The 27,045-nt window shown below is 42.3% G+C and overlaps 1 protein-coding gene across 1 annotated transcript; it reads right to left on the reverse strand.

Moving 5' to 3' along the window:
* Positions 1 to 1,218: 1,218 nt before the first annotated feature.
* Positions 1,219 to 26,696, reverse strand: pkd2 (polycystic kidney disease 2). Its single transcript, XM_062996248.1, has 15 exons — positions 26,075 to 26,696; positions 24,320 to 24,433; positions 23,111 to 23,244; positions 20,375 to 20,625; positions 17,589 to 17,813; positions 16,624 to 16,852; positions 15,446 to 15,616; positions 14,404 to 14,585; positions 13,041 to 13,161; positions 12,786 to 12,884; positions 11,188 to 11,309; positions 10,990 to 11,107; positions 10,413 to 10,576; positions 9,520 to 9,667; positions 1,219 to 5,700 (listed from the first exon to the last, which is right to left on the reverse strand). Exons 1-15 carry the CDS (start codon positions 26,472 to 26,474, stop codon positions 5,473 to 5,475), a joined length of 2,706 nt encoding a protein of 901 aa, XP_062852318.1. The 5' UTR covers positions 26,475 to 26,696; the 3' UTR covers positions 1,219 to 5,472.
* Between the last annotated feature and the right edge of the window lie 349 nt (positions 26,697 to 27,045).

A 27,045-nucleotide genomic window follows, 5' to 3' on the forward strand; every position in this document is an offset into this window, starting at 1 on the left:
GAAGAATCAGTGTTATTCTGCTGCATGAAGGTTTCTATGAAGGAAGAATATGACTGTGAATGTACTTGCTGGAGAAGGCATTATCACTGTAACGACTACTGAAGGCTTCAGATTAGATTTGTTAGCGCAAGAGTGCTATTGATTCTGTAGTAGTTAGTGTATATGGCATAGGTCACATTGTAAAACATATCAGTAATGTGCATCTGTGTTTTGCATAATGTGTAAACCTCATCAACATAAATAGGTTAACAGAAGAACTAAAGTTAGCTTTGATTTTTAAATAACCACAAGACAGTTAATAACCGATTCAAAAATTCCACAATTTAAATGGATTTGACATGTATAATGAATTGATATTCACTTTAAACAGCAGAGGGCACTGGCTCTATTCACCTCTCCTGGTTTACGTCACTGGCGCTATGTGCATGGTTGCCAGATTCGGGGGTTTTCAGCCAAATTGAGCTCAATTCAAAATTGTTTTGCATAGTTTGTTCCTACCTCAGAAATAAAAGACCATTTATTATTTAGATAAATAAAAGATAATCACAAATACAGTATTTTATTTTTTTAAAAGAGAAATAATAAAAGGAAATAATTTGTCATTATTTGTCTTCAATTTCAGTTTAAAAAATCAGGAAAAAATCGTATCGTGAATTGCATCGCATCGTGGGTAGAGTGTATCGTTACATCTCTAGTTAAATGTTAGGGCAGTTGTAGCCTAGCGGGTAAGGCACTGGCCTAGTAATCAGAAGCATGCTGGTTCAAACCCCACCACTGCCAGGTTGCCTTTGCTGCCAGGTCCTTCTTTATTTATGACTGTAGACTATAAAATTGCAGGCAGATTGTAATTGCTTAAATGGAAATTAAAAATCCCAAGATTATTTGGCAAAACCCCAAATCCCAAATCGATCCCAGTCAGGTGTGATGATTGTAAGTGGTTTATCTCTGCTTGGTTTGTTCCTGACCTCTGGGTACTGCATTGCTGAGTTGTGAACGTGGTGTTTGCTGGTTACTAAATATGTTGATGACTTCAGCCCAAGTGAAAATCTTTTAAATGAATTGGAATGCGAGTTGGGAGCCAGGCCTGAGTTCTCAAAAATGTTCTACACTCTGAATTTTGTGGAAATCCCCTTCATTATGGATGCAAAATGTTGACAACTGCATTATTTTGCAGCAACATCAGTGATATTCTGTCCTTAAATCAAAATAGCAGAAATGTTAAAGCTTATTATTGTTTATTTTCAAACAAGTTTTCATAAAAAACATTCCAAAGTACCTTAAGCACAATACAGAATAAAACCTTTAGAGCTGTTTGCTGATACAAGTTCTGCCTTCACTGTAACATATGAACATTATAAAAGTTTATACTACCCACCAGTGCACCAAAGCCCCTTTCACACAGGCGTCTTTACCCAGGTATTTACCAGTAATTCTCTAGTAGGACTGTGTATAAACTGATCATAGAGTGAAAAGGTATTCACAAGTGAACAATTTAAGCTGTGTCCACTTTATTGGCAACAACAGATCATGCTTTGACTGCAATCCCAGCAAACTGCTAGACATTTAATACTGACGTCTGTCATGTTTTTCTTTGTGAACAATAAAAGTTGTGGTAAGACTGTGCCCAGGTACAAACCTACTATCTAAATAGTAAGATAAATGCAAACAAGCCTGCTCAGCCAAGCTCAGTCAAATTGTCTGCAAGGCAATAATACCTTGGACAAGGGGCACCAAACCATCGCAGGGCTTTGCCACTCTACACCCCACCCCCAAGTTTCCTTCAAGGCATAACCAATATGTCTGTGTTTAGACACCTGGACAGCCAACAGCACCACTAAGATTCAAACCCAGATCTCAAGTGATGGGATAGTGTGATGGAACGCTGCATCATCTGAGTGCCCCATTACTATTATTATTACTGCTGATAATATTGTTTTTGTAATCATCACAGCACCCTAACCCTGCTGAAGGGTACAAACACCTTCTGTAATAAAAACTTAAAGAAACTAAACCAAAGTTTTCACTCTAAAGAAGAAATAAACATTTGAGATGCATTTCCAACCTCATCTGTAAAGCCTAAAAGTTATTAATATTATAAATGCATTTTTTTTTGTAAAATTTTTTTGGCCTTTATAATTAAACTTTATAATGGAAATTTGTAGCCTGAAGTGTCTATCAGTTGTTCTAGGAACTTCGGATTGTTTGTTTGTTTATTAGGATTTTAACGTCATGTTTTACACTTTGGTTACATTTATGACAGGAACGGTAGTTACTCATTACACAAGATTCATCAGTTCACAAGTTTATATCAAACACAGTCATGGACAATTTTGTATCTCCAATTTAACTCACCTGCATGTTTTTAGACTGTGGGAGGAAACCGGAGCTCCCGGAGGAAACCCACACAGACACGAAAGAACATGCAAACTCCACACAGAAAGGACCCGGACCGCCCCAGCTGGGGATCGAACCCAGGACCTTCTTGCTGTGAGGCGACAGGGCTACCCACTTAGCCACCGTGCCGCCCACTTCGGATTGTAACAACCCTGCGAATGGCTGCTGTGGCTGGTCCCACTTTAAAATGCACTTAATAATACTCATCACTTTTGATCGTACCGTGTTCATTCTTCCTTGAATGATTGGATCAAATAGGAATAAAAAAAAAAATAATTAGTTATTTACACGCTGCACCTGGGTGTGGCTCTGCACAAGTGTACGTGGGACTAAGCTCAGGACTGAGTCCTCGGACTCCTTGTTTGTTAGTTCTATGTTTGTCCAGCTGATAGGCCTGGCTGTAAGAAGGAGGGGCATATAGATAAATCAAGAAGCAAGTGAATCATTTACATAATAAGACATTAAGTAAAGAGAATAAACAACTAGTAAACAAATGTATAGAAGTTTGAAAGTGTAATTCCGTGTGGGATTTGTTACATCACATTGCATCACATTATGTGCATCAGGTATATATTTATACGTGGCTGCAGCCATGTACATTTTTGTGTGAGGGAGGCACGTGTGAAAGGGGCTCAGGATATCACCACCTACAACAATACTGCATCAAACATCATACTGAATATCAGCATCAATATAGGAACATACAAAACTAAAGAACAAATATATAGGTAGTGCCAAATAAATGTAGTGAGAAAGAAACTTGGATCAGCAAAATGCTTCACAACATCGGCCGTACACATTAAACACATGGGCTTCCCATGAAAACAGATGCACTCCAAATCGAAGTTTGTTTAAGTTACATTATATATAACATAAGAAATTAATAATGGCATTAATGTGTAAATACATGACCTGGTGTAGGAAATACATGACAGAACATGCCACTCCATCAGCAAAAAAGTGAAGCTTCATACTGATAAATGCTTGTGCCTTAAATTAAAGTAGTAAATACTGTAAGCTACACGATTCCCTTCATTACACAAACACTGATATTAGATTATAAAGACCTTCAATGCACCATTAACTTCAATGCAAATGAACCATTAACTGATAAAACATAAATCAATGTGTTTGTGTTTATAAAATGCAATTAATGAAAAGTTTTTTTTTTTTTAAATGTATGCACTTCATTGTTTCTTTAGAAATGGAATCTGCAGATACTCGTTTTGCAATCAGGGTGGCACAGCAGTTTAGTGCGCTAGCCCACCACTTACGTTAAAATGTGAAAGAGGCATATCCCTAAGGTCTGTAAATGCAGCCAAAGGTGGAATAATCAAATATTGATCGCAAAATGCCACAAATCTGCCTGTTTCTTTTCTTTTGGAAATTCTGTGAGACATTCTTTTTCATCTACTGCTTTATCCTGGTCAGGACAAGTCCAGTTTCACCAGGAAACATGGGACTGGGCACCACTTCATCGCATAACTTCCCAGACATAGCAAATCATGTCTGTGTAAATGCTTGGAACCCAGCTTGGAACCCAGATCTCAGCGTGATAGACTGCTGCGTCTGTGTTAGACGTATTGTGTAAATCAAATGATAAAAATCCCAAAGAGGTCTTACGTGAGGCCCTGTATGTTTAGTACTTAGTCAGAAACTGGCTAAATAAATAAATAAAATGTTGAAACGCAGCTTAATATTTTGGGTACTTTTAATAAAAAGGTACCAATGATTTATTTCTATAAAATTTTTGTATTTTCTCCCCTTTTTCCCACGATTTGGCAGAGTCAATCTGTCTTCCGCTGCTGGGGGTCCCTGATTGCACTCGAGGAGGGTATATTGCTGCTCCTCCGACCCGTGCACAGCGGACCCCTTATGTTCGCCCATGCTTTCTGCTTACACAGCGTTTAAAGACCCCAAACGCATCCCACCCAGCAGACACGGTGGCCAATTATTGTCTGCTGCAGGCACTGCCAATTGTGCCCGCCCAGGCGACCGGTGGCAGAGCCGAGAGTTCAGAATCTCGGCTCTGGTGTGCTAGCGGAATATCCTGTTGCGCCACCTGGGCACCAGTACCAAAGATTTTAATAAAAAAAGTACCAAAGGTGCAACATGAGCTTTGTAAAATATCAGATTCCTGATCATTAGTACTTGGTTGCACCACTGACATCCGAAGCAGTGGTGGGCTGGCATATTAAACCTCAGTGCCAAACTAGCACACGTCCATCATACCTTCTTTAAATGTCCTTATGAGATTTTATAATAGTACATGTTAAACCATTTTTAAAATTTTGGCTAAAGTAAGTGAATTTTTAGTAGCACTGTTAGCATAGTATAGACCTATAACTGGTTGGATTTCGCAAACTTGAACTATGATAGCTTGTGGTAGCTCAGCGGATAGGGTACTGGACTAGTAATCATGGGGTTGCAGGTTCAAGCCCCACCACTGACAAGTTGCCACTGCTGGGCCCCTGAGCAAGACCCATAATTTGCTTGAACTTTAGTCAGTGATAAGTGTAAGTTGCTATAAATGTAAATGATAGCTTATGGAACGAACTGAAATAAAGTCTGGATGGTGTATTTTGTGTAAACCATATTGACAGAAATGGATAACTGAAGAATTAAAATAGAATAAATTTCTCGAGTGGTCTGAGACTTTTGGTCCCCATTGTACGCTACACCTGAGACATTGAGCGCTCAGGGACTTTATTATTGTATAAACTTTGGGTTAAAATTGTTGGATGATTGTTGGAACTGTTGCTTTATAGCTAAACTAAATCCCTCCTTTAGTGTAATAAGATTGTTTAGCATGAGCTAATTACAACAAAACAAAAAACTAAATTAAACTGTGCAAATCAGAATTGATGTCAGGGTATTGATTCTCTTCCTCTGATTCAAATACGGCAACTAAGTGCCAGTATCTGTGCTAATACCGACAGAGTATCACTGCGACTCTAAACAGTACCTGATGGATCTGTGCACTGTGGAAAATCTACAAACAACATTAAAAATTTAAATACCACAGTGAGTGTGTCGTAATACTTCTTAAGGCCACGTGATCGGTATGAGGACGAGATCTTACACCTGTGCACCTCCGTTGCCCCCACTGTCTGGACCCTCGGTGGACAGCGAGGAGGAGGGGCGAGTGCTACGTGGACGGGGATGAGCTCCCGACACGGCTGAAGTGGCCTGCTGTTGGCTGACCTGAGAGATGGCGTCGTCCGATTCCCAGCGTTCGAGCTCCTCTCTCACCAGCCTCTCCATCTGCTCCCTGTGAACCTCCGTGTCCCTCCCCATCTTCTCGTCCTGCCAGAGAAAGACGGTAGGAGCGCACAACGGGTTCACAAAAGAGATCACCAAAGTTCGTTTGTTTGGTTTTATATTGCTATGTTGTCACATTTATGATATACACAACAGGAATCTGTGTTTTATGCTGGTTTTATTGGTCTTGTATTATATACAGTCATGTGAAAAGGTTAGGACACCCCATGAGAACCTTTTTAAACATATTTAAACATATGAACATTTGAGCTTCACTTGAACAGTACTGAGAGATGAAGCTTATATCATTAAACAACAAAAATGTTATAAATTACTTTTAAACACAAGCTGTAAAATGTAATGAACAAAAATGGAAATTTATTGTGAGGAAAAAGTTAGGACACCCCCACATTTATTACTACTTAAAATTTCTAAAATTAGAGTCAGGTCACCACATCAGCTGCAATGATTAGACCATCGTTAGAGAACATTGGAGTTTTATTTAAACCCAGACATTAGTTTGGTTTGCTCTTGATTTTCAAAGTGAGTGGTATCACCATGGTAAGATCTAAAGAGCTCTGAGGCTTTAGAAAGAATATGTAGATGCATATAAGTCTGTAAAGGGGTTCAAAAAGATCTAAAAACAATTAGAAATCAGCCGTTCCACTGTCCGGAAAATAATCTACAAGTGGAGAACATTAAAAACAACTGCCTACATGGCCAGGTCAGGCCGTCCTAACAAGTTCAGCCCAAGAGCAGATCACAAGATGCATAAAGAAGTCTCCAATAATCCTACAATGTCATCACAGGACCTACAGGTAGCACTTGCCACAGTTGATGTCAAGGTACATGCATCTACCATCAGAAAGAGACTGCACAAGTTTGATTTTCATGGGAGGTGTGCAAGGAGGAAACACTTGCTGTCAAAAAAAACATCAGAGCAAGACTAAAGTTTACCAGAGAAACACCTAGACAAAGACCAGGACTTCTGGAACAATGTGCTTTGGACAGATGAATCCAAAGCTGAATTATTTGGGCACAGTAACAGAAGACATGTTTGGCGCAAACCAAACCACCTCACCTGTGAAGCATGGAGGTGGAAATGTCATGATTTGGGGCTGCTTTGCAGCAGCAGGGCCTGACAAGTTCTCCATTATAGAATCCATAATGAATTCTTCACTGTATCAGAGGGTGCTTGAGGAAAATGTAAAACCATCTGTCTAAATACTAAGGCTGAAGTGGAGGTGGACCATGCAACATGACAACGACACAAAACATTCTAGTAAATCCACCAAGGAATGGCTCAAAGGAAAAAAATGGAGGGTTCTGGAATGGCCAAGTCAAAGCCTGAATCTTAATCCTATTGAGATGCTGTAGGGTGATTTGAAACAGGCATGCAAGAAACCCATCAAACCTCACACAGCTAAAGAGATTCTGCATGGAGGAGAGGGAAAAACTTTCTTGATGTCAGAGACGGTAGATGGTTATAGGAAACGTCTAATTGAAGTTATTTCAGCCAAAGGGGGAAATACCAGCTAATAGGGCATAGGGTGTTCTAACTTTTTCCTCACAATCAATTTCCATTTTTGTTCATTTCATTTTACAACTTTTTTAGTTTTACTTGCTTAATGATATAAGCTCCATCTCTCCATACTGTTCAAATGAGGCTCAAATGTTCATATGTTTAAATATGTTTAAAGGCTAAGCACCACCTAATGGACCTCTCTAAAGATTTCACATTATTTTAGCTAGTTAAAAACCATACACGTGAATAAAATGTAAATAACTTGTTTAATTCACTCAAAAATCGACGATTTCAAGTAAATTGACGGAAAAACCCGAGGTCGCTCCGGAAATTCCAGGAAGTTGCAGCGTGACGTCACTGGTGGACAACAGTGTACTCCTACACCGTTATGACTGACTTGGACTGCGAATTTTCCAGTGCTGGTTCTTCAGATTCCAAAGCTATTTCTGAATTTAATGAAGAGGATAAATCTGCAGTGACAGTGGGGGTGCCTGTATAACGTTTTTTCTTTCTTTCTTTCTTTCTTTCTTTCTTTCTTTCTTTCTTTCTTTCTGAGTGTCAGGCTTTGTGTTTTAAAATGGAAACAATGGCAACAGTAATTATAGGCAAGTTTATTAATGGTTCACACTCAATAAAATAATTGTAATTTAAACTATATTTAAACAGCCTTGGCGTTCTAAAACACTTAATGAGGGTTAATATGGCATTACAGCCTGCAGATTCTCATTTGCTGGCTTGCTGGAATGATTGAAATGTATTTTTTCGTTGAATAAAAATGTATTGAAACGAATAATAACTTAAAATGTAGTATATATTGTTATGTTAATTATACCTACTAAATAGATGGGTAATATTGGCGCGATAACCAGGCTAGACTTCCTCTGCTCTGTAAAGTATGCATGCAGGTGCAGTACAGGTGTGTATTAGTGCACCGAGCACCATCAGAGAGAGATTTAGTGCTGAGGGAAACATCACTACCTCTCTCAGATCCTCTCTGAAACCACATCAGATGAACGTGTTGGTTTTTCTAGCGCGCATGATAACGCAGGTTTAAACTCTTACAGACTTTATTCTACTTTTATTTATACCATATTTTGATCAGATTAGTGCATTTAAAATATTTAGCCTAAACACTTTTTTTTCGTTTTACAGTGTATATCTAGCCTAGGATAGAAGCTAAATTTAAACCTTTTTTAATAGAGAAAAGACGCGCATCCCTGCTCTGTTCTGTATTTAACAATAAACACGCATTTGATTTGTCCTAAAGCTGTCTCATCTATATATCTATCTAGATATATAATATTTATATATTTGGCGATAATATCAAGTCGGTGTTGGTGTTGAATTGAATTATTGCAGCCAAACACAGCGCACCTTTTAATCATTTTGCATCGCCTAAGATTCAACTTCTTGAGTTGTTGTCCACCATCTACGTCACACGTGCGACGCCTGTGACAGAATCCGAAGACCGCGAGCGACGCAAAACAACAGAATTTTAAGCCGTATTCCTTGAATTTGTAAAAAAAAATGTTTTCTAACTATCAATAATCACAAGTTAGGAACTCAACTTTCGATGCATGTATGTGTTTAAAACTTCAATATTAGCTGGTGCTTAGCCTTTAAAAAGACAAAGGTTCTCATGGGGTGTTCTAATTTTCTCACATGACTGTATATGCTTTCAGTCTCATATTGCTAAGGATGACCTACTGCATGGGCACCCATTTTTGAGTATGCAAACACAGCACACTGCGGTCCGATAATCTATCCCAGAATTCAACTGGAGCTGATAGATGGCGGAAAGCAAACAGTCGGCTCTTAACAGGTCTGATTGTTATAACTGTGATGATGTGGTGTCATGCATCACGTGACATTAATAAGATGGCGGACGTAGTACTTCTGAGAGTGAGTGCATACTGAAAGAGCTAATTACTTTACCGGCCAAACAGTACGTACTGTTTAAGTATGCAATTTCGGTATGTGATTTACTGTATATCACCAAAGTAAACACCTAAAAATGTCAGAAATACAAAACCAAAAAGAATTTCTGTCTCACTTGGCTAAACTGCAAAAGCTTGTAGAAGCAGTCATGGCTCAGGTTCAAACAATGATGCTTTCTCCACCATGCTTCACAGCCCCCTCCCTCACCATTTCCAACCAAAATATAAACGTGTGGAAAGATCCCCTGTATATGGAAGGGCATCAACAACACAAACTTCTAATTTTATTAATTGGAACACCAAACTCTTTGGAAAGGTTGCTGGCTACTGGTTCAAATACTTCTTCCAGGATCTATGTGTTAAACACATGAAAAGTACAGCAGCTTTTATAGAGAAACCCACCTCCACAACACCGTCCAGCAGTCTGCTGAGCACCTCTCTTCTCTTCAGCTTGGCTCTCTCCATGGCCTCGAGCTTCACTATGACCGCGTCGATCTTGGACACAATACTGCCGATCGAGTGCTCCATACGATCCACCCTCCGCACCAGCCTGCCAATACAGGTAAGGCAAATCACACTTGTACAAAGTATTAAATGCAGGTACCAATGTGTATGTAAAATATTAAAAGTCACAAGTATGTGGGCACCATTTCTTTATTCTGAGATGTTTTAGACACTTATTGCTAAATTAATGCTGAATTAATAGGAATGTTGATTGTAGGGCAGTGCATTGGGAAGCACTGTTGCTTTACAGCAAGAAAGGCCTGGCTGGGCGACCAGGGTCCATCTGTGTGACTTTTGCATGTTCTCTCTGTTTTTGTGTGGGTTTACTCTGTGTGCGCCGGTTTCCACCCACAAGTCTTAAGACAACCAGCCAGATCAACTGGAGCTACTAAAACAGCCCTAAGTGTAAGTGTGTGTGTTTGTGTGTGTGTGTGAGAGCGTGTCTGCCCTTTGATGGACTGGTGACCTGTCCAGGGTGTTTCCTGCCTCTCGCCCACCTAAGGAGGTGGTACAACATACAACAAATGAATGAATGTTGACTGAAGACCTTCTTCCAACAACAAAGACAACAGATTATTGGAGGATGCTATTCATATCCATATTTATGCTCATGTTTTTGGAATGGAATGTCCAACAAGTTTCTGGTTTGATGTCCACATACCTTTGGCCATAAACTCTGTATGTTTTGACCACTCAGTCACATACGTATCCCTGTAACCGTTTATCTACACTTTGTTTTACAAAACACACTTTGCTCTGTATTTTGAAAGTGGTATAAATAGGAATCTTACACTTGGAACTCCTCGTAGGACACTCCACCGGAGCTGCTGCCACGCCGACGTGAGCTGTGTCCGCTGTCCTCATCGTCGTCCTCCTCCGAGTCGTCCTGGCTACGGGAGAAGCTGCGCCCACTCAGAGGCCTGGGCAGCGAACTGCGCTCCAGATCCAAGTCCTCCTGGCATGTGTGTGAGAGACACTGAGCATCTGTGCAGCTGTGCGTGTGTATTATGCATACAACGTTCATGTAAATGATCATCTAGTAAGTTTCTAGCTGCTCAGTATTTCAGGTGACTAAAATATTGCTTAATGACAACCGTTTCTTCGTCTGTCCTTCCTACTGATGTCTTTCCTTCCCCAAAATGCTCCTTTTTATGCAGAACCAAGGGGCCAGAATTATGTACAACCAAACGTGTAGAAACCAGGGAGGAGTGAGATGATTCACCAATACTTGAACTGGCTTTATGTATCGGGTTTCTCATAATTTTAGAATTAGTTGAGATTAAATCGTACATGAGTAAACTATTGGTAAAATAGCTCGTTTACCCAGTTTATAACCAGATTGGGGTCATTAACTTTTCATTTACTCACTCTCTCTCTCTCTAGATCGTCTCTCATCTGCTGGTGCTCATGCTCAGTTAGCTCCTGATCTCCATCCAGGTCATACTTAGCGAAAATGGCTTCAATCTCAGCATCCGAGTGGCCCTTTCTGCAATCACACAATGTTCAGTCAGCAAACACACCAGTTTAGCTGTTTTTACATCATCAAGACCGGTCGTAAATCTTTACCCTCGCAGGTCCTGTCGGAGCTCGTCAAAGTTGAGTTTCCCTCCAGCCTGACGCAGACTGTCGGAGATGTCATCCACCGTCGTCTTTCTCAGCCTCAGTTTCACCATGGCCTTATGGTAGCCCTGCAATACACGTCAAAATCTAATTCACACAGTCACACATAGCCAATCAAGTCTGTGTAAACGCCTAGAATTCGAACACGATCTCAGTAATGGTGGGCTACTACAACCATCTTCGCAGCACTCTATAAGAGTGGCAAACACATGTGATGGTCCATTTGGAGTTTCCTAAATGGCATGTAAAGGACTCAACATGGCAACATGAGGAAAAAGATTTGATGATCTGATCTGATGAGGTGGAAACTCAACTCTCTATATATATATTGTTTATGCATTTTTCTCCATTTTTAGAGCGTCCAATTGCCCGATTGCGTCACGCTTCCTCACCACCAATGCAGATCCCCACCCTAATTGAAGAGAACGAAGCTAACCCACGCCCCCTCCGGCACGTGGGCAGCAGCCGTATGCATCTTATTACCTACACTTTGACGAGTGCAGTGCAGCTCAGCACTGTGTATGGAGAGACACACCCTGAGAGCACTCTTTTCCCATCTCTGTGCAGGCGCCATCAATCAGCCAGCAGAGGTCGTAATTGCATTAGTCATAAGAGAGACCCTATTCGGCTTAATCCCACACCTATCTGAACAACAGGCCAATCGTTGTTCATGTAGTTGCTCAGCCCAGCCGGGAGGCAGAGCTGAGACTCGATACGATGTATTCGAGATCCCAGCTCTGGTTCCAGCGTGTGTTTTTACTGCTGCGCCACCTGAGCGGCCGTGAAAACTAAACTCTAAGACTTAAAACCCATTGAACATCTGTGGAAAGAACTTAAAATGGCATTTTGTAATCGCTCGACATTTAATCTGAGTAGGAATCAATAGGCAGGCAGTGCAAAAGCGATTTTGCAGCGTATCTAGTGAATACAGCCGTAATAATACCCGGGGTGACACAGCGGTCTAATGCACTAGCCCATCACTTCAGCTCTCGAGTTCGAATCTCAGCTGTGCTATCGACCAGCCGAGCATTTACATTGGTTGTGCCTGAGAGAGAGAAAAGTCTAATGGGTTCTTCATCGCTGCAATTGCGGCCTCTGCTGTCTGGCTGAGCCTCACATACCAGGGCCGGTTGATTCACGGATAGTAGTGCGTGATTCCCTATTTATGATGATGCTCTCTGTGACACTCTGCATGTGCAGAGGAGGTTCATGATTGTCTGTGGCTGTCCATGTTCGGCGGGGGTCTGCAGCGGTGGAGGAAGTTACAGTGTGGGAATTGGACATGACAAGACAAGTAGAATAAAAAGCATGAAAAAAAGTAGAATAATTTTATGGCTAGGGGTGCCGGTTCATAGCAAACAACATCAGCAAGCCTGTGTAAAAACTCAAAGCATGGATTAAGGTGTGGGTATGTACCTACGTAAAAGATTTTTGTTAAGATAGTTTTCATTACTAGTTATCTAGTAACATTCCTAGTGAAACATTAGTTAACGGAAAGGTCTGCGATATTGAGGGGTAAGTCCTGCCCTCGTATGGTAACGTACCCGTTTAATAAGGTCAGTAATCTCCAGCTCAGATCTCTGCTGTGCCATATCAGCCTTCACCTCTGCGTATGTGTCGTTAATGATGGCCAAGAACATGTTCTGCAGAAACAAAGAAGAAAAGGATCAAACCCAGCCTTCGATCAGCTTGATCATCATTGCTAAGCATATACTGTTCCTCTGTACACTCAGAGTCTATTCTAGTTAATTTAAACCTAGGTTTAGTACTAATAGCATTTGCCTGTTTTGTTTTCTTACCAGCAGAATCATGAACATGAAGAAGACGAAGGTGGTGAAGTAAATCGGCCCGAGGACCCTGTTGGCCTGTTCAAGCTCGGAGAAATCAAAGTCTCCCAGAATGATCCGGAACTGTGTGAATCTACAAATGGAGAAAAACAACACACATAAGCTACAGTACATTATTAAGCAAACATGCTAATCGTTTTCTTCTTTCAGCTTCTGGTCACCACATACCTGATTTAGCACATGTTTTACACCAGATGCCCTTCCTGACACAGCCCCACAATGGCTAGGTTGTTCGGCCATCCCCCGACTGAGATTGGAACCCAGCCAAGTGCAGCAATTATACTTAATTACTTAATACTTAATATTATTTTCTTTGAGCTGCTCTCATATTTTAGGGTCACCAGCGGCGGGCTAGCGTAACAGACCGCTGCACCCTTGAAGCACACAATTATTGTCTTACCTCACATCAGCCAAACTGGATTTGATGCCCAACAGTTTGATTAGTTCAGTGCTAAAGCTACTATTAGGTTTTCATATCAGATATTTTCTATAAATACGTCTTCATATAGAGTGGATTCAGAAAGTATTCAGACCCCCTGACTTTTTGCACCCTTTATTGTGTTGTGGATTTGATTCTAAATGGATATACGAGGGTTCTTCAAGAAGCAAAATCACTTTTCTACACCGTCACCTTCCGATGCATTTTCCCAGCGTTGTACCAACTTTTTAATGGCATTAGCAAAAAATGTGTTTGGTTGAGCTCGTAGCCACTGATGCGTCGTTGCTTTCACATCATCATCATCACATGAAAATCTTCTTCCCTTTAAAGCTTCTCTGAGCGCCCAAAAAGGTGGAAATCAGATGGAGCTAAATCCGGACTATAAGCGTCTCTCAGTCTCTCAGACACGACCGATTACTCCTCCTCCCACCCTCACCGCTTATAACCACAATATAAAAGTGAGGAAACTTTTTTGAAGATCCCTTGTAATTGCCATTTGTATCTATTAATTTTAATGACAGTGAAAATATCTATCTATCTATCCATCCATCCATCCATCTATCTATATTGGACATAGTTTTGATTTGGGTCTATAAGGGCCCACAATTTACACTGAAGCGGCTCAGTCCGGGTATGAAATGGTCACTTTTAAAGCGCTCAAAAGGTTGTGTGCAGCAACTTTCTTAATTTTACTTAATATTTTTTCAGAAAACATTCGACAAAGTTAAAGCTGGAACTGATGTGTTCACATGGCGTTAAACCAGTAAACAAACAAACAAACAAAAGCTCTCATGTATAGGGGTTGCCACAATGAATCTGACTGAATTTTGATTCAACCCTATTTAAATACACATTACAAAATGTGGGTGGACTCACATGCAGGCCTGGAAGGTGCTGAAGTCGTTGAGTTGTGTGCCGAACACCAGGTATGCCAGCTGTGCGTACGCCAGGAACACGATGAAAAACATGATGGCAAAACCCAGCAGGTCTTTGGCACAGCGGGACACGGTGGTGGACAGCTGGTTCATCGTCTTATTGAAGTTGATGAACTTGAAGAGCTGCATAAAGAGCAGAGCGGTTAAACCACAGCACCTCAGATCAATGCTTTTTCTACTAAACATACATTATAGATCCAAAAGTATGTGGACATAAATGCTTGTTATTACGATTAGGTGTTTCAGCCACACCCACTGCTAACAGGTGAAAACTAATTCTCTGCTACCAGTCGACTGGGCGCCCTCTAGCAGGCACAATTGGCTAATGCCTGCAGCAGACAAAACTGGCCTCCAGTCTGCAAGACGGGAATTACTGGACTAATAGGGTAATGCTGTGTAAGGACCTTGATTGCCCAGCGCAGAGATCGGGGCGTGGCTCTACGTACGTGAAGCCAACCTCACGCGCAATTTCACTGAAGTATGGGAGAATAAAAAGGGATTGGTGGACTGCGCACACGTCGGAGGGAGTGTGTGTCAGGCGAATATACACCCTCCATGGACACCACTGGGGTCCCCAGCAGCGGATTTACTATGATTGTGTCTATGCACAAAGCAGGATTCATAAAGACATGTTTTGACATGTTTGGTGTGTAGGAACATTAGTGGTCTGCACAAAGCCTTAAACCCCCTTGAACATCGTCAGCATGAACTGAAATGTCCATTGTGACCCTACAAATGCTCTTTTGACTAAATAGGCACAGACGCACTCTAGAAACCTGTGGAACGCCTTCTCAGTGGAGTGGAGGATCTATCAGCCACAAGGTGTGTATGTGGACTGGGTAACATCATGCCAATGTCCGTGGTTTAAGAATAAAATATCCATCCAACAATCTCATGTTGGGTGTCCACATACCTTAGGCCATATATTGTACCAAAGGTGGATAATGATGAACGATAAATGGATCAGAAGAGAAGGCACTCACTTTGACCCAGGCCAGGAAGACGATGACTGCTGCCAGGTTGTTGAACTGAACCTGCAGATTAGCGAGCGAGCTGAAATTCGCATACGTGCTGTGGTTCTCCAGCAGGTACCTCAGCCTGCTGTTGACTGCCGACGTTCTGTAGATGTTCATGATGACGGCGGGAACACTCAGCTAGTACAGCAAGAGAAAACAATCAAGAAAAATTGTTAATACCATACCTTTAAATATACGTTCTAATAAAAAATAATAATAAAATGGTGCTTGGGTTGTGCCGGGGGTCTATTACGCTTCAGGGTTCAAATCTCGACTCTGCTATCGACCGGCCGGGCGAGTCAAAAAACAAATAATAATTAAATAAACACATTTTTACAGGCACATAAACACAAAATGAACTTGTACATGTAGGCCCCCTTGTGGAGGCTTTACGTTACATCTTTTAGACCACAGTGGGACCAGATTGCCACCGGTCGGCTGGGCGCCATCTAGCAGGCATAATTGGCAGTGCCTGCAGCAGATACGTCTCTGCTAGGGCGGGATGACCGGGCTATGTCGGTGGGGTCTTCAAACGCTGTGTAAGGACCCTGATTAGCCGATAGAGAGGCACCTGTGCAGAATGTATAGGTGAAAAAGGGTTCCGCAAAGGGCTGCAACGGGTTGTCGGAGGCGTGAGCAGCAATATACCCACCTCGAACGCAATCAGGGATCCCCCAGCAGCGGAAGACAAACTGACTACACTAAATTGGGAGAAAATGCTTTAATAAAAATTGAAAAAAAATGTGGGTTGCTTGAAAAAAACATAGATGATGAATAACGGAGAGCAGTGCGCGAGTTCTATGTGATACTGCTGGGTTAACCTCTCTTGTGCAGGAGAAAAGAAGCCGTTGACTACTACACACATGTCTGAGGAGGGGTGTGTTGGGTCTAACCCTCCTCGGTCAGGGTAGGGAATTGGAAATGACTACACTGGGAAATAAAGGAGAAGAATCTAGAAGAATAGAGGAATTTCCATCTGGCCTTCCCTCCCTCAGACATGCCCAATTGCATCTGTACTGCAGTGGTGCCACTGAGAAGCCAAACCTAACCAGCAAAACAGACCTAGATGCCACATTCACACTTTTTTAAGCTAAGGTTGATAAATTAAAGAAAGAACCCAGAAAAAGGAGTTACTGTTGTAGTACCGTCACTATGAGCACATCCAGACAGTTCCACAGGCTTCTGAAGTAGCGCAGGCGGTGCAGCTGGATCTCAAGCGCCTCCTGCACCAGGTAGTACAATACAAAAAAGCAGAACACCACCTCACACAGTCCAACAAAGTGATCCCAGCTGGAGACGTAGCGCATCAGTCGGACTGTCTGAAACTGCCAGGACGTCACAGCGCCCCCGGTGGCTGGAAACTCAACCAGAAGTCTGTAAGTCAAAAAGTTTACTTTTATTTTATTTTATTGAACTCCTGAACTGAATTTTTAAAATGTATGAGTTAGGGATGTAACGATTCACCACAAGACAGTTAATAACCGATTAAAAAATTCACTTTAAACAGCAGAGGGCGCTGGCGCTATACACGTCACCTTGATGACGTCACTGGCGCCATACACCTGGTTGCCAAATTCGGGGTTTTTTCAGCCAAATTGGGCTTAATTCAAAATTGTTTTGCATAGTTTGTGCCTACCTCAGAAATAAAAGAACATTCATTATTTAGATAAATAAAAGATAATCACAAATACAGTATTTTATTTTCTTTTTTTAAGAGAAATAATAAAAGGAAACTTTGTCATAATTTGTCTTCAATTTCAGTTTTTAAAAAAATTGAACCCAGTATCGAGATTCGCATTGTATCGTGGGTAGTGTATCGTTACATCCCTAGTATGTATATGTGAAGGCCCTTTTCTGATTTGGCATGACCAAGTTTGGTGAGGATGATCTCCAGTGTCCTGCACAGAGCCCTCAAGTCCAAACTGGAACAGTGTGTGTTCAAGTATTTTCCACAGACACTCTCAAAATCCTCCCAGTAGAGTTTTAATAGTTTTAATTGTATTAAAATAGGACACAAAAAGCTTTTTAGTATTTTCTGTACCCAACAATACAGACATCAGCTGACCTCTGCTGACTTAAAGCTTTAATAAGATGTCCTGGAGTCAGTTACCTAACAATGCAGAAGAGGTTGACGTTGCCGTTGTACACGGAGAAGTCGAGGAACGCGGCTCTGGTGCCTCGATCCAGCCACAGGTTCGTTTTCAGTTCCTGGAGCTGCTTTGCTGCCTGGTCTCTGGTGCGAGACAGGTCCTGATAGAAGCCTCCTCCTCTGTACGTGGCCACTTCACCCCAGTGACTGCCCTCACCCAGGCTGCTCTGCTCAGAGTACACCCATCTACAACACACATCAGAGGGATATGACCATATATCTAACAGTGACCATATCACACTTTGGTCAGAATGAACTGGAGTTCTTATAACGCTCTTCACAAGTATCCTAGTGGTTAATGTACTGGACTATTAATCAGAAGGTTGCCAGTTCAAGACCCATCACTGCCAGGTTTCCACTGTAGGGCCCTTGAGCAAGGCCATTAACCTTCAATTGCTTAGACTGTATACCGTCACAACTTTACACGTATCTAATAAAAAATTATTACACATATTTCATGTATTTTTTTATTTTCATAATTTATAACAGCTTTAGCCTGGTCAGGGTCACAGTGAGTCCGGTTTCTCCATTATCACTAAGTGTAAGGCAGTAATGCTCTGGACAGGACACCAATCTATCATGGGCTTTGGCCGTTCTCGTCTTAGTTTGTTTGTTTGTTTATTAGGATTTTAACGTCATGTTTTACACTTTGGTTACATTCATGACAGGAACGGTAGTTACTCATTACACAAGATTCATCAGTTCACAAGTTTATGGACAATTTAGTGTCTCTAATTCACCTCACTTGCACGTCTTTGGACTGTGGGAGGAAACCCACGCGGACACGGGGAGAACATGCAAACTCCACACAGAAAGGACCCGGACCGCCCCACCTGGGGATCGAACCCAGGACCTTCTTGCTGTGAGGCGACAGTGGACAGAGGCGACACTTAGCCGCCGTGCCGCCCTTTTCGTCTCAGACGTAGCCAATCATGTCTGTATGCAGATGCCCAACCAGGGATTATGGGGATTCTGTCTGCCCATATCCAGATGAGCAAAGCTTGTAGAGACGTATCCAATCTGTAATCACTGCCACAGGAGCTTTGACAAGGTTAAATTCATAAAGGTATGAATACGAGTGTAAATAAGAGATTTCCACTTACGATTTTCACCCCAATTTTCTCCCTAATCTAGTTAAACCCAATTACCCTGATTGAATTACGCTTCCTCTGTACTGACACCCTCCACAGCTGACTGAGGAGCACCGCAACGCAACTTTTTGTGTTCGAAACGATGTGTGTGAAATCTCAGCTCTGGAGCACTAGCGTGTTTTACATCGTAGCGTCTCCACTTACGATTTTGATTGAATGTTTGATTGAACTTCAATCACTGTGGGTGATCAAGTGTGGACTGATGTGGACTCAAAATGACAATTATAAAAAGCCAGTGATAGCTCAGTGGTTAAGGTAGTGGACTAGTAAACAGAAGGTTGCCGGTTCAAGCCCCGCCACCACCAAGTTGCCACTGTTGGGTCCCTGAGCGAGGCCCTTAACCCTCAATTGCTCATTGTGTAAGTCGCTTTGGATAAAAGCATCTGCTAAATGCTGAAAATGTAAATGTAAAATAAAACGGATAGTTCCGGTCCTAAAATCTGATTGGCTGAGCCGCGTTCGAAGCCGTTGTAAAATCCCCGATAAACGCACACCTATGACCACCTCACATCATTCCATATTAATACGCCACTGAAAAGAGAAAGTTAATGTTATTTTCGCCCTCATGCTGCCTAGAAACACTGTTAACCGAACTACCTGGCGTCGCGGAAGAATGCTTTATTGTAAGTTTATACACAATAAATACATTTATGAATTAAACATTGTTGTATTTATTGTATTTTATGTTGACCGCTGTTTTATAAAAGCAATAAGCCACTCGAGGCCGTGCGTTTTAGAAAAAACGCCATTCCCCGTGCTAAAATCACAGTAACGCACGGTCTCTCGTGGCTTATTGCTTTAATATCTTCATTTAAAATCCAATTCACAACACAATAATGTGTGTAAAAAGTCAAGGGGTCTGAATTCTCCACTGGAAAAAAAAAAAAACAAGCGCACTAATAATTCTCCAAATCGCTCTGCTGTCCACAGGCAAGCTTTACATGACCATGGACTTAGAGGCGGCAAACCATCTTGTTTTTTTGGTGCTTGTGATCAGCAACAAACTTCAGTCTAACTGTAAGGTATCAATTTTAATTGTTTTTCCTTGTAAACTGCCTTAAAAACATTAGTCATCAAGCTTTTTATTTATATTGGCACAGAGAAGTCAGCTATAATCAATCGTAAATACTAACATGGAATTAGAAGGCCATGTGACACCAAATTCTAAACGTAAATTCCTGTATGTATTATTTTGACACAGCATGTTTTTAGAATGAATGAATGATTGCCAACAGTAAGTATTCAATCGCATATTTGATTTGGCACAGTTTTTATGTCAAATGCCCTTCCTAATAACGACCCTTTTACTTACTTATGTGCCCCCCCCTTGCGACTAGGTTCACGTTATGCCATGTGCCTTCTTCTGTATTTGTGAGCCCAGCCTGGGATTCAAACCCCCCAGATATCAGGCTCTGATTATATTAGCACCGGTGCATTTAACATCAGGCCACACAAACCCCTTAATAAATTTGGGCAAAGAGTCTGTTCCAATTCTGTCTGTTCCGACAGTAAAAAAAACAGTAGCAGAAGTCATACAAGACTTTAACTGTTTGTAACCCTGTATTGATTTGAAATTCTCAGAGAATGACTCCTTACGCAGTGCCGTTCTTCAGGCCGAAGGGTTTCTTGTCCTCGTTGGTGGATGAGTAGACTCCGTAGCAGTCGTACACTTCATCCTTCAGCTCCTCGTGAACAGGACAGGACTGGTTGAGCACCTTTACCTGCCGCAGGCGTGGGACTCCCAGCAGGAGGTTCTCATAGTAGATCAGGCTCTGGTTCTCCGGCAAGCTCTGGTTGTTGTACCACATTTCCCAGTACATCCCGTTCAGGAATGGTCCCTCTGTGTACTACACACGGTGTTTACGTTAGCAGCAGAACTGCATCGACTCATCAACAAAACAGATAAAAATCCTGGCAACATAGATCAAAACTGGTAACATAATTCATTATTGACTAGTCGGTTCATTTATTATTGATTAGTCCATCACAGGGCTTCTGCCTTCACCAGTCAGACATAACCAATCATGTCTGTGTAGACCCCCGGTTGGCTGCTAGCACCACTGGATCTCAGCAGTGATCGCCTAAACTGCTGCACCCCCCATGTGTCTTAGAAAATAACATTCATTCATTCATTCATTTTCATGTTTTACCACTGTGTTATCCTGGTCAGGGTCATGGTTGGTCCGGTTTCCCTGTAATCACTGGGTGCAATGCAGTAACGCACCTCAAAAAGGATGCCAATCCATTGCGGGACCTCTGCCATCCCCTCAGACATAGCCAATCATGTCTATTTGAAGATGCCCGACTGGACAATAGCACCAATGTGCCACCTGAGCACCAGGGCAAATAACATTTATTGTCTGTTTTACCACTGCTTCATTCTGGCCAGGGCTGCAGTGGGTTTGATTCATTGGGTGAAAAGCAGGAAACACCCTGATAAGGTTGCCAGTCCATCACAGGGCAGACACTCACACACACACACACACACACATACAAACACACATTCACACAGTTTCTAGTAGCTCCAACTGGCCAGAAGAAAACCCACACAGACACAGGAAGAAAATACAAACTCCACACAAGAAGGACCCTGGCTGCCCAACAAATAACATCTTGGGTCTGTCTGAAAACTTAGTGAGCTGCCTTGCTGCATACTGCCTACCTGGGCAGCTGCCTCAGTAAAGAGGATTCTAATAAGACATCGAACTCATGAGGCAGATTATTTAGACGCACTACTTATACAGAGATTACGTCGAGTAGGTCACGGCAGTTTTAGCTTACTTAGCTAACACAGTTAGCCTCAGGCCATTCAAATCAATGCGCTACGGCGGCACAACCCGCTAGCACGCCAGCTTACGCCTCCCTCCGTGTACCGAAAACTGTTAAACTGTCCCTGACGAGCCCGAGTTTGCAAACAAACGACACTTGTGCACCTTTATACAAATTACACATCAATGAGAATTTATTTACATTTGAAAAGAACTCTGTTGGTTGCTCCACGTTTGTCAGCATGTTTGTCATTGTTTGTGCCGCACTGAATGCTGGGATCGCCTTCAGTGCTGAGGAAGCATCAGACGCTCCCTCGTTATTCAGTCAGATTATCACTCAGAATTAAGCCTCCTCAGTAGGAGCATTTTAAAGTATCTAGGAATTTAGACACGCCCTCTTCTCAGGAGCGTGTAGAACTAAGTAAAATGCGTCTATATAGAGAGAGATCACTACATTTTCAGACAGACCCATTGAATCTGATTATGAAAGTGCTTACAGAAATATATGTGTATATCTGTTACTTAATATACACAATCTAACCAAAAGTATGTGGACATCAGAACATGAGCTTGTTGGACATTTCATTCCAAAAACATGGCAATGAATATGGTCCAGCTCTAACTACTTCCACTTTCTTTTGAAGGTTTTTCAAGACTTTGGAATGGGAATTTTGCCTATTTAGTTTAAGAGAGTGTTAGATTTTAGTTAGGCCTAGTTTTTCTGCTCTTCTCACCGCTTATGAGCTGAGCATGCAGTTCTGAACATTGTTTTGGCTGGTTTTGTTCTTGTTGATCAAAACTCTTCTTCTCTCTAAAACTTTCTCATGTAGTTTAGCCATCACACACACTCTCTCTCACCCACACACACATGGGCGGCACGGTGGCTAAGTGGGTAGCACTGTCGCCTCACAGCAAGAAGGTCCTGGGTTCGATCCCCAGGTGGGGCGGTCCGGGTCCTTTCTGTGTGGAGTTTGCATGTTCTCCCCGTGTCTGTGTGGGTTTACTCCGGGAGCTCCGGTTCCCTCCCACAGTCCAAAGACGTGCAAGTGAGGTGAACTGGAGACACTAAATTGTCCATGACTGTGTTTGATATAAACTTGTGTACTGATGAATCTTGTGTAATGAGTAACTACCGTTCCTGTCATGAATGTAACCGAAGAGTGTAAAACATGACGTTAAAATCCTAATAAACAAACAAACAAACCCACACACACACTTTTCTTGTGTTTATAAAAACTCTGTTTTCTTTCAATAAACTGAGGCATCCATACATGCTTTCATCGTGCACGAGATTCAATGAATGATTCTTCTCCTGGTTAAGTTCTTTCTATTAGTTTAAGGGACAGGACTTTGGGTGACTGAGTAAAAACCTAACAGAGAGCATTTGTAAGGTCAGGCCCTGACGTGTGAAGACCTGGCTCACGATCAACGTTTCAGTTAATCCCAGAAGTGTTCAGTGGGTTTGAGGTCAGGACTGTGTGCAGGCACTTGAGTTCCTTCATACCAAATCATTTTTGAGACACCCCATAATAACATATAAAAAGGTGCAATAAAATGTCTTTACCTTCCAAAAGTGCTCCATAGTATTAAGATTTCTGAAGGTCGTAGAGTCTCCACTTGACAAGGGCGTATCCAGAAAGAGCTGAGACATGGCTTTGGTGTAGTAGTACATGTTGGTGCTCACCATCCCGTACGTTACTGAAACATATTTAGACAAAACGCAGTGTGGTTAAACAGGCACTGAATAATTATTAGACTTTAAATCAGACCAAATTGGCCCCTCTCATCTTTTACTTGAGCTGGAACGTTACAAAATGTACAAAACTTCTCTCTTTCATTTCCTTGAGGCTATGCTCCAAATGGTTCTGCCAGGAAACCGCATAATGATCCCACCAAAGCTAGACTTTGGCACCGGCATCATTTTCCCCTGCTGAAATACCCACTGTGGGCAAAAACATGCTCATATGGTATCCTCAACATTCGTGACTGCTTAAATCTGCAAATCTCTGATTGCAGGCAATGATGTGCGACTTACACAATGAGCTAAACACGATGAGCAATTGAGGGTTAAGGGCCTTGCTCAAGGACCCAACAGTGGCAACTTGGTGTTGGGGCTTGAACCGGCAACCTTCTGATTACTTTTGTTTTTCAGCGCTATAAATGTACAAATATGGCACAGTTGGAAAAAGGTTTCAGTCCTAATCACGTGCTGATATGAACTCTACACAATACAGATGTTAACTGTGACTTCCAGTGCATATATCTACTTCAAATTTGCACATCATGTATTTAGACATGGTGGCTCAGTGGGTAGCACTGTCGCCTCACAGCAGGAAGGTCCTGGGTTCGATACCCAGGCGGGACGGTCAGGGGAGTCAGCAGAGTTTGCATGTTCTCCCCGTGTCTGCGTGGGTTTCCTCCGGGAGCTCCGGTTTCCTCCCACAATCCAAAAACATGCAGTCAGGTTAATTGGAGGCACTGAATTGCCCTGTAGGTGAATGTGTGTGTGTGTGTGTGTGTGTGTGAGTGTCTGCCCTGCGATGGACTGGCGTGTGTAGGAATAGCAATGACTGGGGTACAGGTTATTGCTTATTGTTTATTGCTTACAGTTCACAGTCATCTGTGCCTTTATTGCACATAATGGCACAGCAGGTAGGAGCACTACCGTAATCTGTACCCCCCTGCCAGGCTAAACGACAGGTGGGCACATTACAAGTGTAACATACCCCTATTTATTTAAATCAGTTTAATAATGTTGCTGTGTTTAACATACAGATACATAACGTGATGAGGAACAAGACGTAGGTAATCATCTCTCGAAGAACGTTCTTCAGATACATCTCTCTGCTGGTGTCTCTCTCCTCCAGAAGACGAGTCCCCCACAAACCTGTAATCAATGAGCAGATTATACATTTACTGTAACGATAACACAATATGATTCGTACACACGGTTCCCTCATTCAACTTCCTTCCATTTACTGAACACAGGAAAGCCCAACTCTGGTTCTGACTAAGCTCATCAAGGAAATAGAGCCCGAATTCACCAAACTGTGTGAAGCTCCTACCACGCTCAAAGCACTAGACTGGAATTACATCCAATATACACATTTGCCTTTAAAATCCAGTTACACGGCGCCCAGGTGGCCGCTTGAACACCAGCACCGACTTTCTGACCTCTTCGGTTTGAAACTCGGTGTTGCCACCGGTTGGCTGAGCGCCATCTGGTGGGCATAATTGGCAGTGCCTGCAGCAGATACTAATTGGCCACCGTATCTGCAGGGTGGGGGCCAGACGATGTGTGGGTGGGTCTTCATACGCTGTGTAAGGACCCTGATTGGTGGAAGAGACGCCTCTGCAGAATGCATGGGCGAGAAGAGGAGGGCTTTACACGTATCGGAGGAGGCTCTTACAGCGACGTGCTCTCCTCGGATGCAATCTGGTATCTCTCAGCAGTGGAAGACAAAATTGAGTGCGCTAAATGGGGAGGAAAAGCATTTTTAAAAGATCCAGTTACACACAGTGTAATTTAGTCTTGCAGGGTCAGACTTTTCATTAACAAGATTAAAAATCAGACCAAATAGAGATAAAAGTCCATGCCTCCAGTGGCTCGTGAGTAGCACGGTTGCCTCACAGCGAGGTCCTGGGTTTGGAGTGTCCTGGGCCCTTTCTGTGTGACGTTTGCATGTTCTCCCTGTGTTTGTGTGGATTTTTTCCGGGTACTACCACAGTTCAAAGGCATGAAGTCAGGCCACCTGGAGATACCAAGTTCCCCTAGGTGTGAATGTGTGTGTGTGTGTTTTCCCTGAGATACAGAAGCAGCCCAAATAAATAAAAGTGATAATATAGGATAATATACTGATGATTTAAAGAATGACAATAATTAAAATATAACGTTGCAGTGTTTTCATTATAATAAATAAATAATTAATAATAAACATTGTGTTTGCAATTAATGTAAATTCTAATTCTAACATTATGTGACATTTGTGGCAGGCCCAAGTTTAATCCTAAAAACTACATTCACAAATCAGTTGGTCAGGTAAATCAGACTTGGGTGGGAACTTTACAGAGAAGTAAACTTTACAGGAATAGGTATTGGTGAGCACTTTATATATATATATATATATAATTTTTTTTTTTTTCTTTATGCATTTTCTCCCCTTTTTCTCCTTTTTTAGTGCGTCCAATTGCCCGATTGCGTCATGCCTCCTACCAATGCCGATCCCTGCTCTGATTGAGGAGAACGAAGCTAACCCACGCCCCCTCCGACACGTGGGCAGCAGCTGTATGCATCTTATCACCTACACTTTGACGAGTGCAGTGCAGCTCAGCGTTGTGTACGGAGAGACACACCCTGACAGCACTCTTTTCTCATCTCTGTGCAGGCGCCATCAATCAGCCAGCAGAGGTCGTAGTTGCATTAGTTATGAGAGAGAGAGACCCTATCCGGCTTAGTCCCGCCCATATCTGAAGTATTGGTGAGCACTTAATTAGAATAATTTTGTGTAGTCCATAAGAGATTCATTACGTCTGATTTTCTTTAGCATCTTGGGGACATAGCCGAGCGGTTCGAGCTGCAGCCCCTCTCCAGGTGGAGTTGGATAAACGCCCCGCCGAAAACTCCCGAGTCCGCTGCTCCCGCTGCTCGAAGTGTCGGACAGGGACCTGCGTCCACGCCTCCAGTTCGCATCCAGGCCCTCCTCGGGCTCGAACCCCGGGTTATCACGGCTCCAAGCCTGCCTAGAGCCGGAGTTGGATGCTGGCGGCTGATAATCCTCGGGCACCCCGAGACCTGCTGCTTCAGCCTGTGATTCCATCCGCTCCATCTCCATCTCCAGCCCTTCTGCTGCTGCCGTCGCTGATCTCTGCGCATGCGCAGAACCCACAGCACCTCTATTTGGCTGACATCTGTTTCTACTGGAACTCATTTTAGTTTTAGTTTTAAGATTTTTTTTTAAGTTAAATTAGCTTTAACTCGTCTTTCTAATTTAATTAACTAATAAAAAAAAACACCAAAGCAGAAAAAAAAACCACACTGGACTGTTTTCCAAATAAGTTCGCCTTGATGCGTGTTTGTCTTTCTAACCAAAAATAAAAAAACTACAACAATCACTTGTACTTGTTATTCGCCTACTTGTCTAAATTAGTCCACTAATCCTAAAGTGTTTTAAAAGTCTTAATCGTCCGTCTGTCTAAAAGCAGCGCAAAACTTTCCCCGTCCCGTATCAGCCATCTTGTTTCCACTAGTTTTCCCCGAAAATCTCAGAGGCTGCGTCCCAAATCGCCCTTCATCACTATGAAGTGTGTCAAATAGTACGTTCGCGCGAATAGAAACTAGTGTACCTTGTTATTAAGTATAGTGCGATTTGGAACGCAGCCTGACTCCTTCACTCAGGAATCGAGTTACAGCAGCCTCTGTGGCATCAGCACATCTGAATTTTTCAGCATTTTTATATGTAAAACGGCCAAAATAGTGAAATAAATCAGGTTATCACTGTT

Source organism: Trichomycterus rosablanca, chromosome 5 (genome assembly GCF_030014385.1).
Source record: "Trichomycterus rosablanca isolate fTriRos1 chromosome 5, fTriRos1.hap1, whole genome shotgun sequence".
Classification (NCBI taxonomy): domain Eukaryota; kingdom Metazoa; phylum Chordata; class Actinopteri; order Siluriformes; family Trichomycteridae; genus Trichomycterus; species Trichomycterus rosablanca.